The sequence below is a fragment of the Nomascus leucogenys genome, chromosome 25, assembly GCF_006542625.1.
Source record: "Nomascus leucogenys isolate Asia chromosome 25, Asia_NLE_v1, whole genome shotgun sequence".
Classification (NCBI taxonomy): Eukaryota; Metazoa; Chordata; class Mammalia; order Primates; family Hylobatidae; genus Nomascus; species Nomascus leucogenys.
This window is the reverse complement of record NC_044405.1, coordinates 31,278,893-31,294,914: the sequence shown is the minus strand read 5'-3', so window position 1 is coordinate 31,294,914 and position 16,022 is coordinate 31,278,893. Positions and strand designations below refer to the sequence as shown.

Sequence of the window (16,022 nt, the reverse complement as noted above, 5' to 3'; positions counted from 1 at the left end):
GAATGTAAACTTGCATAGATGTGTTTATTGAAATACGCGATTTAGCACCTTGGCAAAGACTGGCTGCAGACTTCCTGCAAGGATGGCTCCTAGAATGGTGGTATAGCTACTGCTACCTAACAAATTACTCCACACTTAGTGGCTTAAAACAAGAATCATTTATTATCTCTAGGTTACTGTGGGTCAGACATAGTGGGGATTGGTTATCTCTATTCCACAGTGTCTGAGGCCTCAGCTGGAGCAGTTCGGAGGCTAGAGGTTGGAATGAGTGAAGGTTCATCTGCTCGAATGTCTGACAGCTGATACTGGAGATTGGCTGCAGCCCAGATTGGGGATGTCAGCCAGCACACCCCTACATGGCCAGTCCCTGTGGCCGAGGCTTCCTCACAATATGATGGCTGGATTCCAAGGGCAATCTAAAGACAAAGGACAAAAGAAAGCTGTATCCTTTTTGTGAACCAGCCTCAGAAGTTGCATACCATCACTTCGGCTACTTCCTCTTTGGAAGAAATGAGTCACTAAATCACCCATATTCAAAGGGAGAAGAATTAGGCTTCATCTTCTAAAGGGAAGAATATCAAAAAATTTGCCAGTATATTTTTAAAATACCACCCTTGGAAAAAGCCATGGGCCATGGTAAGCAAAACTGAAATGGCAAAATTGCTATGGCAGACAGTCATAGCATAGCATAGGTGGAAGGGAGTAAAAGGTTCAGGAGTGTGGGCATGCTGAAATTTATATGCTCCGTGCATCTAGAAGACATTCGAGATGATCATATTCCACATGAAGGTGTAAATAACACATCATTTATAAAGATCATTAGACATAGGATGATGAAAGGGGCACTGATGTCACTAAAATATTCAGTGATGGCTCATCTCTGTAGGCAAGAATGACAATAGAAAGGCTGTTCCAGAACTTGGCTGGGTGATAGCACTGGGGATGATGGGATCCTAAGACAAAAGAGGCCATTCTGGGACATAATGGGGACCAAAGAAAAAAACCCAAGAAGCCAAAGGCAACACAGCTGACAGAAGTCAGAGGATTGCAATTATAGTACCAGCAGGGTCTGAGTGGCAGCCAAGGGGGCCTCACCTGTATGGTTATAGAACTGGTTAATAAACATGGCGTCCCTGGAGGCAAAATAGATAGGCAGCTAGGAAGGGTACTACTCAGCTGGCAAAAAAAAAAAAATCCATCCAGGCACGGTGGCCTGTGCCTGTAATCTCAGCATTTTGGGAAGCTGAGGTGGGAGGATCACTTGAGCTCAGGAGTTCAAGGTTACAGTGAGCTGTGGTTGCACCACTGCACTCCAGCCTGGGCAACGCAGCAAGACTGTCTCAATTGAAAAAAATAAATAAAGATGCTTGTCCCAGTTTTAAAAAATCAGGATTCCATGCCCAGTTTCTGGAACTGAGCCAGTTTTCAGAAATGGAAACATTACTTGAGAGGTGGCCAAACACCAAGAAGAAGGACCTATAACAGTACAAGTACACACAGAAATGAATCCCCAGGTACTTTTCCAAAGGGTCTGACAGCAATTTCTTTTGATAACTACATCCTGGAGAAAAGCGATTAGCCGAACATTTGGAAGACTTGTGGACACAGGGTCCAGATGCCTAGAGTATTATCCCCTTCTGTTAGAGTGGCTGCATGTGGTGGCCAGGTAATTGATGGAGTTCTCCTAAAGGTCCAGCTTACAGTGGACCCATAGACCTAGTGGACTGATCTAGTGATATTTTCTTAGCCTTCGAGTGAATAATTGGCATTGACATACTTGGCAGTTAATGTCATTCCAGGTCCCTGACCTATAGAGTTAGATAACAAAATGGAAAAAGCCAAACAGAAACCTGAAACTGTCCCATCCCCTACCAAGATTATAAAACAATTGTCCCAGAGTGGGAATGGCAGAGATAAGTGCCACTTTTAAGGATCCAAGTGATGTAAAGTGGTGGTTACCAACATTTTTGTTTAATTTACCAGCATGACCCCTGCAGAAGTCACAAGGATCCTGGAGAATGACAGCCTACTCTATTTGCTGTCAACCAGTAGTTGTTTTGGGTACTCTGTTGCAAACTCATCTAGGGAGTATCCCTGGCCAGGCGCAGTGGCTCATGCCTGTAATCCCAGCACTTTGGGAGGACAAGGTGGGCGGGACACAAGGTCAGGAGTTCAGTCTGGCCAACATAGTGAAACCCTGTCTCTACTAAAAATACAAAAAATTAGCCGGGTGTGGTGGTGTGTGCCTGTAATCCCAGCTACTCAGGAGGCTGAGGCAGGAGAATCCCATGAACCTGGGAGGTGGAGGTTGCAGTGAGCCAAGATCATGCCATTGCACTCCAGCCCAGGTGACAGTGTGAGACTCTATCTCAAAAAAAAAAGTATCCCTAATAGCCTCTCTGCCAGATATGGTAGGTAGTTGTTGACTAGGTGGATTTGTTCTTTACCTGTCAGGGATCAAAAACATTTTGCATTTGCATGGAATTAAAATACAGTTTTGCCTGAAGGTTATATTACTTCTCTTGCTCTCTGTCATAATCCAAAGAGATCTGGACCACCTAGACATCCTGTAGAATATTACATTGTTCCTTTACATCAGTGACATGTTGATCAGCCAGATGAGAAATGCAGAAGGTCCTGGAGACAGCTGCTCCAGAGAGTGGCATGTAAACCCTAAAGGAATCTAGGAGCCTGCTACATCCTAACATTTTTAGGGCTCCAGTGGTCAGGGGTGCTCTAGGGCATCCCTTCCAAAAGCGAATGAATTATTGCTTCTTGCACCTCCTGCCATTAAGAAAGCAAGACACTTGTTGGTTCTTGAGCTAGTTCTTGCCTCAGGTTCTGGAGGCAGCATATCCCACACCTGTGAATATTGCTCTGGTCCAGATACTAGTGGAGTTGGGAGATTGCCAGTTTTGGAAAGAGCCCAGAACTGGAAAAGTCTGTACAGTAGATCTGGGTTGTGATGAAGTAATGCTATTGCCTGGGCCATATAGTCTAACAGGTATGTTTTTGGTGTTATTAATGGTGCAGAATGATGTAATGTAGAGATTCTGTCATGCCACCTGGAGCAGAGAATTGTATGCATTTGGGGGGGGGGGGGTGTGTAGATCTATCTTCTGGTGTTCTGCTTGTCTCTGATAGAGATGGAACACCTGACCATAAGCCACCAGATGACCATGCAGCCAGAACTGCCTGTTAATGTGTTAAACTACCAAGTTATAACATCAGTTGGGACCGGCAACAGTCCCTCAATATGGAAGTAGTATATTCAAGATTGAGCATGAGAATGTACAGAGGTTACCAAATGAGCTGCAGAGCACAGATGGCACATGACTTCCAGAGCTGTTGGATCAGCCACAATGTCATTTCACACCTGTGACCGTGTGAGGGGGCCCTTATAACCAGTTGACAGGAGTAAAAATTGTGAGCATGGTGTATAAATGGGTTGGCTCAGTACGAGTTCAAAATGAAAATAGCAGCTACATTACAGCCTCCTCAGGGGTGACCTTGAAAAATGGTGATAAGGGCATATCCTCTCGATAGGCAGAATTTCAGGCAGAGCTCCTGGTCATCCACTTTTTTGTGGAAGAAGTAGCCCGAGGTGAGAATATACATGGAGCCATGGGCAGTGCTAGAGGGCCTGGGTAACTGGTTAAGGGCCTGGAAGGAAAACAATTGGAAGTTGGAGATAAAGAGGTGTGTGGTAGATTTATGTGGTCAGATAAATTGGAATAGGCACGAAGTACGATGTTCTTTGTATACAATGTTAATGCCCACGAGAGAGCATCCATGACAGAATTATCTTTGATTGGCTACTGTACTACTGGCATGATGGGCACATGGACAAGGTAGCCAAGGTGATGGAGTTGGAGGCTGTTCATGGGCCTAACAGCATGGGTTCTCTAACCAAAGCCAATCTACCCAGCTTTGGTTAATATCTAGCTGCCCCTGAATATCTAACCTGCCAGCAAAAGAGACCAATGTTAAACTCCCATTGTGGGTCACTTCATCAAGGAGCACAAACATCCAGGTTTACAGAGGTCTTTAGACATAGTCCCTATTTTATAAGGAGAGTTTACTGTATTGGAACTCTCCCGTCCTGGAAGGGCTGGTGGTTCACTTTTCATAAGAATAGTCTCATATTCCAGATACGAGGCTTGTCTTTTCCTACTCACAAGTGTCAGCCAGAAAGGCTTAAGGAGTGTTTGTTTCACTGACATAACCACATAACATTTCAAACGAGATTCACTTTATAGCCAAGGAAGTGTAGTGTCCATGGGCCCTCCTGCCTGGCAGAGCACTGGGACAACATGCTAAAGGCACAGCCTCCCAAAGGCGTGAGCCACTGAGCCCGGCACTGAAGACTTCCTTGAAACCGTTCTTTGCAATCTTTCTGTTATTGACCAGCTGGACAGTCCGTAACTGCACAGGAATGCTTGCAGATCAGTAAATTCAGACACCTTCCTTTCCACATAAGATGGACCACCAGCTGTACCCTCCCAAGTTTTGCCAGCTGAAAATCTTCAAAAATCCAACCCTAAACTAGGTTGTAGTGTAGCAACTATCTTTTTGTTTGTTTTTTGAGATGGAGTCTCACTCTGTCTTCCAGGCTGGAGTGCAGTGGCGTGATCTCAGCTCGCTACAACCTCTGCCTCCCGTGTTCAAGTGATTCCCCTGCCTCTGCCTCCTGAGTAGCTAGGACTACAGGCGCCCACCACCACGCCCGGCTAATTTTTTGTCTTTTAGTAGAGATAGGATTTCACCATGGTGGCCAGGATAGTCTCAATCTCCTGACCTCATGATCTGCCTGCCTTAGCCTCCCAAAGTGCTGGGATTACAGGTGTGAGTCACTAGTGTAGCAACTGTTTATGGTTCATGCCGCCATACTGTATGGATCCATTGGTAAAACATACCTGTATTTTTTCATCTTCTGTCAACTGGTCTTAGGGAGCATCCTGTGAAACCACAGATGTAGACTGAGGGGGTGTGAAGTAGAAAAGGCGGCATCATGCGTTTGGTCACTCACTTGGGTCACATACTTATGCCTTCTGAATCTGTTCAGGCATAGTTTTGTGTATACTGTTTCCAGTTTCAATGAAATGCTGTTGTTTATGTCCAGTTTAATGATTTGTTGTATAGGCTATCTCCTGTGGTATGCCTCATGCTTCTGTGGGCTGTATCGGGATCAGAGTCTTGGGGGTCTGCAAGTGAGGTGGTATTGTTGGGTTTTGAGAATCAGCATCTCTGTGAGGCACTGTATTTGTTCTCACACTGCTATAAAGAAATGCCTGAGGCCAGGTGTGGTGGCTCAGGCCTGTAATCCCAGCACTTTGGGAGGCCAAAGCTGGTGGATCACCTGAGGTCAGGAGTTCAAGACCAGCCTGACCAATATGGTGAAACTCTGTCTCTACTAAAAATACAAAAATTAGTCGGGCGTGGTGGCATGCACCTGTAGTCTCAGCTACTTAGGAGGCTGAGACAGGATAATTGGTTGAACCCGGGAGGTGGAGGTTGCAGTGAGCCAAGATTGTGCCATTTAAGCCTGGTGACAGAGCAAGACTCTATCTCAAAAAAAAAAATGCCTGAGACTGGATAATTTATAAAGAAAAGTATATTTGTCTCACGGTTCTGCAGGCTGTACAGTAAGCATAGTGGCTTTTCCTTTGGGGAGGCCTCAGGAAGCCTCCAATCATGGCAGAAGACAAAGCGGGGGAGCAAGGCACTTCACATGGCTGGATTAGGAGGCAGAGAGAGGATGGAGGTGCCACACACTTGAACAGCCAGATCTCGCGAGAACTCATTCACTGTCTGAGAACAGCACCCAGGTGTTAAACCATTCATGAGAAACTGTCCCCATGATCCAATAACCTCCCACCAGGTCCCACCTCCAACATTAGGGATTAGAATTCAACATGAGATTGGGCAGAGACACAGATCCAAACCATATCAGGCATCCATCCCAGGTGCAGTCATTAAAAGTTTTCTATTCAGGCTTTTGAGGTGATTGTGGTGGGGCCCCTTCAGGGTGGGGGCTGGACAACAGAGGACCCAACATGATTGGAGGGTTAGGATTTTCAGCCCCACCCTCAAACCTCTGGAGAGGGGAGGGGGTTGGAGTTTAAGTTCAATCGTGATCAATAATCCAATCCATCATGACTGTGTAATGAGGCCTTGATAAAAACTCTTAGCCAATGAGGCTTAGGGAGATTCTAGGTTGTGCTGTGTTGTGGGAAGTCAGGGACCCCAAACCGAGGGACCGCCTGGAGCCGTGGCAGAGGGACATAAATTGCGAAGATTTTATGGACATTTATCACTTCCCTAATAATACTCTTATAATGTCTTATGCCTGTCTAATCTCTTAATCCTGTTATCTTGGTAAACTGAGGATGTATGTCACCTCAGGTCCACTGTGATGATTGCGTTAACTGTACAAATTGATTGTAAAACGTGCATTTGATGAGATCAGGAGATTGAGACCATCCTGGCTAACACAGTGAAACCCCGTCTCTACTAAAAATACAAAAAATCAGCCGGGCGTGGTGGCAGGTGCTTGTAGTCCCAGCTACTTGGGAGGCTGAGGCAGGAGAATGGCCTGAACCCGGGAGGCGGAGCTTGCAGTGAGTTGAGATGGCGCCACTGCCCTCCAGCCTGGGCGACAGAGCGAGACTCCATCTCAAAAAACAAAAAAAAACGTGTGTTTGAACAGTATGAAATCAGTGCACCTTGAAAACGAACAGAATAACAGCGATTTTTATGGAACGAGGGAAGACAACCATAAGGTCTGACTGCCTGCGGGGTCGGGCAAAAAGAGCCATATTTTTCTTCTTGCGGAGAGCCTATAAACGGACGTGCAAGTAGGAGAGATATCGCTAAATTCTTTTCCTAACATGGAATATTAAGACCCTAGGAAAAGAATTGCATTCCTTGGGGGAGGTCTAGAAATGGCTGCTGTGGGAGTGTCTGTCTTACGCAGTTGAGATAAAGACTGAAATACGCCCTGGTCTCCTGCAGTACCCTCAGGCTTATTAGGGTGGGGAAAAAACCACTCCCTGGTAAATTTGAGGTCAGACGGTTCTCTGCTCTTGAACCTTGTTTTCTGTCGTTTAAGATGTTTATCAAGACAATACATGCACAGCTGAACATAGACCCTTATCAGGAGTTTTTGATTTTGCTCTTTGCCTTGTGATCTTTATTGGCCTCAGAAGCATGTGATCTTTGTTCTCCCTTTTGCCCTTTGAAGTATGTGATCTTTGTGACCTACTCCCTGTTCGTACATCCCCTCCCCTTTTAAAGTCCTTAATAAAAACCTGCTGGTTTTGCGGCTCAGCTGGGCATCACGGTCCTACCACTATGTGATGTCACCCCTGGCGGCCCAGCTGTAAAATTCCTCTTTGTTCTCTTTCTCTTTATTTCTCAGACTGGCCGACACTTAGGGAAAATAGAACCTACGTTGAAATATTGGGGATGGGTCCCCCCGATAGTGCTGGGAGGGCAGCACGCCTGCAGTGGACACAGAAGCTCTGGGCCCCATACCTGTCCTGCTCACCTCTTCCATTTGGCTGTTCCTTTGTTGTACCCTGTATAATAAACTGATAATCCCAAGAATAGTACTTTGCATCATTCTAGTAAATTATTAAACCTACGGGGGTGGGGCTGAAAACCCCACAAACTTATAAATTGGCTGGGCAGAATTGGGGGTAGCCTGGGAACACCACTTGTGGCTGATGTCTGACATGGAGACTGAGTCCTTAGCTTTTAGGGTCTGTGCTGACTCCAAGTAGTATCAGAATTGAAGAACTTTAGGCTGGATACTGTGGCTCACACCTGTAATCCCAGCACTTTGGGAGGCCAAGATAGGATCACTTGAGCCCAGGAATTCGAGACCAGTCTGGGCAACAGGGAGACCCCCATCTCTACAAAAATAATTAAAAATTGAAGGACTTTGTCCTTAACTTGTGGGAACTGTGTCCACTCTGACTCTAGGTAGTGTTAGAATGGAACTGTGGGACAGGTAGCTCCTGTTAGAGAATGGTGTCGGAAAAGGAGACAAGCCTCCAGCAGGTCAGGGAGGTGGCAGCAGGCAGCATGAACAGGGAGCTCAGGCTCCCATGCAGTTCTCCAGCTCTGCTGTCCCCCTGCATCTATCCATTCCTATTCTGCATATTAATTTGCTTTTCCTGCCCAACACTCATTTGCAGACTTCCAAAATTCCTAATTCATCATCGCTTCTACCCAGAAAACTCTTCTGACAGCAAGTGTGGCTCTAAGCATGTGGTTGTACGATGCCCTCATCTTACCCCAAACTCCTATCAGTCAGAAGTAGCTTGCTTAGTGGATGGTGGAAAGGCCTCCCGAAGGCTCAATTATGATGCCAGATTGGAGACAATGCCCCGTCAATATGGAGTGCTATAATACAGGATGTGGTATAGGCTTTAACTGAACAATACCTAGTGCTACTTCTCCCACAGCTAGCATATGCTGGCTTGGAAACCTAAGGGCTGCAGATAGGAATGGCCCCTCTTACTGTTATGCTAAGTAACCCCAGAAGGAATTTTTGCTTCTCATCTTGTAACTCTGAACTCCACTGTTCCAAAGGAGGACTGCTTCTACCAGATACGACAATGGTGGTATTTTGAACTTTGAACTAGCAGTTGAGACTGCTGCCTGAGCCAACACCCAGGGGTGGGGTTACTGCACTAACTGGTGCTATTGATCCCAATTTTTGAGGGAAACTGGGTGGCTCATACACAATGAAAACAGGAACATCTTTACCTGCAATCTAGTGTCTTCACTGGTACCTTTTGGTACTGAGGACTTTTGGCTCAGTGCAACCTCCGCCTCCTGGGTTCAAGTGATTCTCCTGCCTCAGTCTCCCGAGTAGCTGGATTACAGGAGCCTGTCACCACACCTGGATAATTTTTGTATTTTTAGTAGAGACTGGGTTTTGCCATGTTGGTTAGGCTGTTCTCAAACTCCTGACCTTGTGATCTGGCCACCTCGACCTCCCAAAGCGCTGGGATTACAGGTGTGAGCCACCACGCCCGGCTGACAGCTTCTTGGCTTCTTTAAGCTAGAACAGGCTCCTCACATTCACGTCCCATTGTCTCTGATGAAACGAGGGCAGTTAACTGTAGAATAGCCTATGTTCGTCTTTTTCCTCATGGTTTCTTTTATTTCTCCTTCAATAAACTAGAAGGGCTGGACGCAGTGTCTTGAGCCTGTATTCCCAGCACTTTGGGAGGCCAAGGCAGGAGGATCACTTGAAGCTAGGGGTTCAAGACCAGTGTGGGCAACAGAGTGAGACTCCGTCTCTACTTAAAAAAAAAAAAAAAAAAAAAAACTAGCTGAATGTGGCAGCGCATGCCTGTACTCCCAGCTACTCAGGGGGCAGAGACAGTAGGATTGCTTGAGCCAGGAGCTTGAAACCAGGCTGGGAAACAAAGTGAAACCTTGTCTCTAAAAGAAATACAAAAATTAGTGCCAGGCGTGGTGGTACGCACCTGTAGTCCCAACTACTCGGGAGGCTTAGCAGGAGGATCATTTGGGCCTGGTAGGTCAAGGCTGCAGTGAGTTGTGATTGCACCACTGCACTCCAGCCTGGGTGACAGAGTGAGACCTTGTCTCTAAAAATAAAAAAATTATACCCATCTAGTACATTTTTGGGTAAAGGGTCCTTGGCTAGGTATTACTGTCTAGTCTAAGCGAGTATGAGTGAAACATAAAAAAGCACAGCCAGCCGGGCATGGTGGCTTACACCTGTAATCCCAACATTTTGGGAGGCCGAGGAGGATGGATCATTTGAGGTCAAGAATTCAAACCAGCCTGGCCAACATGGTGAAACTCTGTCTCTACTAAAAATACAAAAATTAGCTGGGCGTGGTGGTGGGCGCCTGTAATCCCAGCTACTCAGGAGGCTGAGGCAGGAAAGTTGCTTGAGGCCGGGAGGCGGAGGTTGCAGTGAGCCAAGATTGCACCATTGCACTCCAGCCTGGGTGACAGAGGGAGACTCCCATCTCAAAAACAAAAAGCATGGCCATGAGAGGTGGATACATAGTGGCAGCATCTTTAAAAAAATAAGAAACCAAGTAAGAGTAAACAACAGTCAAGTGGCTATTCAAGAATGCTCCGAGTTCCACTGAAAATTTTTGACTTATGAGTTTAACATAAACTCTCTGCTTAACTTTTTAGTCAGTGAGAAAGGCAAACTGATAAAATGGATACAATGGAAAAAAACAACACAAGGGCTATTCACAAACAAAACAGTGGTTAAATTTTATTCCTTTTTGAGCTGTTTTGTTTTTATTTTTAAATGAAGTTTCCATCTGTACACGTTAAGAAAATAAAACAACAGGAAGCCATTCTCTGTGTATCCTTCTTGGAGGCAGGAAGGATGGATCTGTCGATAGGCACACAACAGCACACAGCCAGGGCTCATGGGAGTGAGTGCCCGTCACCTCACGAAGGTCATGGGCCTAAAACATACGGAGGCTCCGTAGAAAATGCTCCATCTGGCTTTGCAGTCATGCATAAAGGTGAGGACACTTAATTCAAGGCATCTGGGGGCTGGTGTCACCGCACGTGAAGAGTAGTGCCCATGCTGTCCCACCAGCTTCCTTGGGAAAAGGGAAAAATAAATCTTTTCCTCAAATAGAATTGCCGCAGGTAAGAGCCATGACATTTTATTCACTGTTTAATCGTCTGGTGGCAGGATTTCTTTGAAGTAGAATCTGCATATAAATAAAAATGAAGCAGCAAATTGGTTACAAGGCTTCACAGATTTTTTGAAAAGAATTCCACAATTTTGAAACACTCACTGAATTCATGTAAATTTTGGTAAAAATATGAATTATACAGTGGTTTAAATTATGATATTTAAGAAACACTGAACAAATTGTATCCTGGTGGAAATATAATCTTTATGTTCGCTATCAATGTAAGAGAAAGGACAAAGAAGTCCAGACGGTGATTAAGTCAAACTGACCCCAGCACGTATCACTGAGTACACTGGCTTCGACTTCCGTGAGATTCTTCACTTATAACCTCTATTCTAATACTATTAGTGACACTGATTGTTCAGACTGAAACTTTGGTTACTAAGCTGAATACCAGCCATCTTTCAACGGACCCTACATTTCCAGGGTACAGTGATAATCGGCTTAACAAATACTCGGCGAGGACTTGCATTACCTGGTAGTACCCCTCCCAATCTTTGCTGGATCACTTCTAAATGATGAATATATTCTGTCAAGGAATGTTCTTGATCTTGAGAAGCAGTCAGGGATCTTTCTAATCTTGAATTTGGGGATGGAGTGGCTCTTCAAACAAATTACCACACCAAGAGAAGAAAAAAAAAAGTTGAGTTTGACAGATGGAGCCATGGTGACTGAGTGCAGAAGGAAGGTGCCAGCCCCGCCAACCAGACCCGTGGGGATGGGTGACTCCGGGGCCGTTTCCTTCAGATCCTTCCTTATAAGAAGTGTCACAGAGTGCTTTAAAAGCTTCTGTGCAATGTTCCAGAGTTGAGTATATTACTTGGTTTGCTAAATCTTCAACGATGTATCTATTACCCAACCTGGATTCTGCACCAGGTCTCACCTGCCTTTCCTGATCTTCCCAAACTGTTTCTTTGTCAGGGTGATACCCGCCCCGCTCAGTCCTCACCTCAGCTGTCCTTCCTCCTAGCCTTCCACCAGGCCCAGGGAGCACTGGGGTATCCCTTTTCCCTCCACCCAGAGCTTCCAAGTATCTTCAGGGCAGGGAACATGCCTTCTTCACCTAGGCACATCCCTCACAAAAGGGGCCCTCGGCCACCATTTACTCTTTCACTGAAGATCGCGGCACCGGGCTCTGGGGCACCAGAGCCACCAGAGAAACCAGGTCCTCCCCCAAAACAGGGCGGGACTTCTAGGCCCTCATGGACTCAGGCTAGAGAGTTTCCTGCCTTGTCCTGGGCTGGGCCAAAGCCAGAACTAAAAATGCATTTCTCTGAGGCCCTATGTAGGCTGAAGGGAGAGCCCCAGCAGGAGACAGGGCCTGAAGGCGTCACACTGACCTTCCCCCACTGTGTGGGGAGGCTGCTGCTGCCAGTCTGTGGCCTCTGGCGGGGTCTCTGGTGTGGCCGGAGGGTACATCCCGGGTTGGGGGGGACTCTCTGGTTCTGGGTGGAGACTGCGGCCGTCGTGCTCGGGGCCCTTCCCCAGAATTATTTAACAACAAAGGGATTAGGAAAAGAAATGAATGCATTTTAGTAAAGGCCCATCTATCAAAAGTTTAAATGTATAAGCTTTTAAGAGTCTGTATGGCAATTTTAAGACATTTTTAAAGTGCTCAAGGTACAGTATCTTTTTTAAAGCTTTGGAAGAAACCTGAGCTTTGACTATCTGCACCTGCAGGGGCAGCCCGTCTCCGGGGGAGTGCGGGGCAGGGGGGTCTCAAGACCTGGGTGGGGGTCCTGCCTCTATCAGCTCTGAGGAGCTGGCTCAGGAGGGAGGGGTGGGAACCCTGGAGACCACCAGGTGTGACTCAGGGGCAAACTTTCCTGATGTCTTGAAGGCTGAATCAAAGCATTTTAATTTCAAGAAGCAACTATTAAAATGTGGAGTTGACACTGACAGCTGCCGGGCGCAGTGCTCACGCCTATAGTCCCAGGTACTGGGGAGGCTGACACAGGATGGCTTGAGCCCACGAGTTCAAGGTTGCAGTGAGCTGTGACTGTGCCACTGCACTCGAGCCTGGATGATAAGAGCAAGCCCCTGTCTCTTAAAACAAGAACAAAAAACAACAACTTGGTAAGGCACTTCCAGGAATGCCGAGTCACGGTGCCGGTCGGCAGTGGCTCAGGCAGCCTAAGCCCCACACGCCCGGAGCCGCAAGCCCACCCCGCGTTCTCTGTGCTGAGTGGGAGGGGCGCTCTCTGCACACAACGCCTGCCACTCTGGGACAAGAGCCCCTGGAAATGCCCTGCTTTGAGGCCGGCTCCTTCAGCACTAGTGCAGCCAGCTGTGCTCTGCTGTAGGGGGCAATGGCACGGCAGAGAACTCCTGAGACAAAGATGTGAGTGAGCCAGAAATAAGCACGATGCTCTACAAGGAAAGAGACGTGAAGTGAGTTTCAGTTGATTTGAGGAATAAAAAAAGACCATTTTGCTAAACACTATTAAAGAATCAATATACTGAGCATCTCAGTGTTTCCCATCGCCGTACGCCCCTGTGACCTGTGTTCATAGGTAACGTGAGCTCTGACCTCCCTGCACTGGGCGCGCCTTCTCTCTGGACGACTGCCCTGATGGAATTCATGGATTTTTTTATCGTGCTTTATTACATCCCCATCAACACTGAAAAATGACCCAAAGTGAATGAAAAGCAGAGTAGGAAGAAAGGTTTGTGAGTCCAGCGGCCACCGGCTGCTAGAGTCCCACCTGGGCGAGGGGCTTTGCCTTGTGCCAGAGCTCCTTTCCGATCTACTTCTTGCCATTTCTTAACCAAAAAACGTAATCTACAAAAAAAAGAGACAAGACACACTTAAAAGTACGGCAAGACAGGAAGGGAAAGAGCAATGAAAACCCCACTGTGACCAAGCAGAACGGGGGCCTCGCTGCCCACGGGACCAGGACGCCGAGGTCGGCAGGTCTGTTGACTCGGGCCTGGCACGCCGGGTGCACACATCCACAGTGCTCGCAGGGCTGCCGGTGGCGGTGACCTTCCCATGCCCGACCACCTGACAAAGCCTCACCGCGGCCCCACCATGGACCATCTGGCCCCCTAGACACCCGCCATGGCCCAGCTCAGGACGACTCCAGTTCACAGTCAGTTGGCTACACCAGTGACTAGGAAACACACGCCGCTCCCGCCTGGTGTGCAGGACCCTCCCATCTTCATCGTGTCACAGACGCCACTGGACAGGCTCAGAACACGGAGACCCCAGCCCTCGCAGGAGTCCGTCAGATGGTGAGCATGCAGAGTGCAGGTGACGAGGGCATGCAGGTCGGCGTGCAGGGCCCCAGACGCCCTGCTAGGATGGCCTTCGGGACAAGCATCATCCTGCCGCTTCCCTCCTGTGAGGCACAGCAGACACTGCCGATTCCTCCATGAGACCTGTCAAGGCCCCATGGTGGCAGCTACCCTAGGCAGTGCCCTCACAGGGACACGGAGACTGCTCCTTTCTGGGACACCACTGCCTTCAAAAGAGCTCCCCTCCTTGACAGGAGGTAGGATCTGGGTCTGCTTACCTCCCCTATCTAGTGCCTAAAATGCTTCCTCATGCAGGGTGTTCTCCCCATGAACACAGGATGGACAGATGGGTGGGTGGAAGGATGGACGGTGGAGGCCTATGGTCAGGGGAGCTCAGAGACGAGGAGACCAAGTGCCCCAGGACCAGAGAAGCTGAGCGTACAGCACCCCAGGAGGCCTCGCCTGCACCCCACTTCGGCCCGGCCCGCGGCCGCGATGACTGAACTGGCTCGGCACCTGGTCTCTGAAAGGAGAGGGACTCCTAGCTGCTCTCTGCTGCACCTGCTCCTCCAGACAGGCCTGCGCGTGGCCTTGGGAAACACCTCTGTGGCATCAGGGAGGAGGCACAGCCGCACAATGTTTAGGGGGGAAAAGAGTTTTAGAAATTCAGCACATTCTCTGTGGCACGAAACCCATTAAAAGTCAGGACGTTCCTCCGTAACACAAAGGTGCCCTTAAATCGATGTTCCTCTGTAATACAAAGGTGCCCTTAAATCTTTAGTTTTAGAAGGTGACAGATTCATACATATGACTTCTTGAAGACAAGTTCATCATCTGTATTTTCTCTAAGGCCTCAAATGCCATTCATCTTTAAAAAGCATATATTATGGAGTTTCAAGGAATAAAATCACCAAAAAACCACGCAGTGTGCTGCCCACTCACGGAGACAGACGCGGAACGCGCTGACTGAACGTCATGGCATTTACCTTAATATTGCAATGACCACCCTGACAGCTGTGCGGAACCTGGTGAAAGGACGAGATGTGATTTTCCGTTCTGCTTTGGAAGGAAATACCCCCAAATGGGCAATCATGGAGAGTGTTTCTTGTTCAGAATCCTGGAATCCACCAATCAACAGCAAAAGATACTTCTTTTGATAAATCAGAGCTTTTCTAAAGCTCTCTGCTCTCAAATAATGCAGGTACAATTTTTCCATCTGAAAGAAAAAAAGCAGTAAAATTTTATCATAGGAAACAGACTGTCTTGCTGACAAAAGCACGTTTCCACCACTGCTCTTTCCGAAGAGCCAGATTGCTTTTTCTCATCGAATCATCAAAGGCTGTCGGCCTTCCCACAGCAACCATGGCCAGAAACAACCTTGCTGCTGGAAGATCAATTTGTGTTTGTCAGACAAGATCTAGGACCACAAGCTCCTCTCCACAGCATCATCGAATGAGCCCCTATGAAGCTTCTTGAGTTTAACCCCTTAGGTAAGGTCCAAATTGGGCATGAGATGGACGTCACGGGGTGGGGGCTGTGTGCCATCAGGAGGCTCCAGCACAGCTTGGGCCGAATCCCGGCAAGTCCAAGTCCCTGGGCCAGGCCTCCCTCAGGCTGCAGAGGCTGCCATTTGCTGACTCTGTCAAAGCCTTCCACGTTCCAGAAACTCAGTATTTGTGCACAACTAAACCACAATTCAAGCCGAAGTTTATTCTGTGAACTTCCTTTCCTTTAGTGATGTGACTGCTACACCCGGCAGACGAGAACCTTGTGGGCACAAAAATGCTTTGCCTGCAATTTACAAACCCAGGACTTAAAAAAGCATCAAAGTCCTATACTCGTGGCACTGTTCCTACCTTGACATTGCTAGTGTGTGCTTCCTCGTTGGCAGCTGGTGGAAGCCGGCTGGGGTCTGGGCGCCTCAGGGAACTCTGTGAAGCCGTTTCGTCTGGCTTCCAAGCAGACCTTTCCGACCTCTGTAAGGAAGCACAGCCAGCGCTGTCTACAGAGCTGCTCGTCAACAAGAGCATCTTAGAGAAGCAGCCGGGGCAGGTGAGGGAGAAGGCCATG

At 47.7% G+C, this 16,022-nt stretch overlaps 1 protein-coding gene across 7 annotated transcripts in view; it reads right to left on the bottom strand.

Moving 5' to 3' along the window:
- Positions 1 to 10,248: 10,248 nt before the first annotated feature.
- Positions 10,249 to 16,022, bottom strand: part of PCNT (pericentrin) — a 116,012-nt gene continuing 110,238 nt past the window's right edge. For all 7 annotated transcript variants that reach the window (XM_030806331.1, XM_030806334.1, XM_030806335.1 and 4 more), the window contains 6 exons: positions 15,809 to 15,928; positions 14,939 to 15,168; positions 13,421 to 13,497; positions 12,056 to 12,194; positions 11,191 to 11,318; positions 10,249 to 10,730 (listed from right to left, as the gene is read on the bottom strand). In XM_030806331.1, coding sequence (XP_030662191.1) covers positions 10,687 to 10,730; positions 11,191 to 11,318; positions 12,056 to 12,194; positions 13,421 to 13,497; positions 14,939 to 15,168; positions 15,809 to 15,928 — 738 coding nt within the window. In that variant the 3' untranslated portion in view covers positions 10,249 to 10,686. The remainder of the gene's footprint in view (positions 10,731 to 11,190; positions 11,319 to 12,055; positions 12,195 to 13,420; positions 13,498 to 14,938; positions 15,169 to 15,808; positions 15,929 to 16,022) is intronic.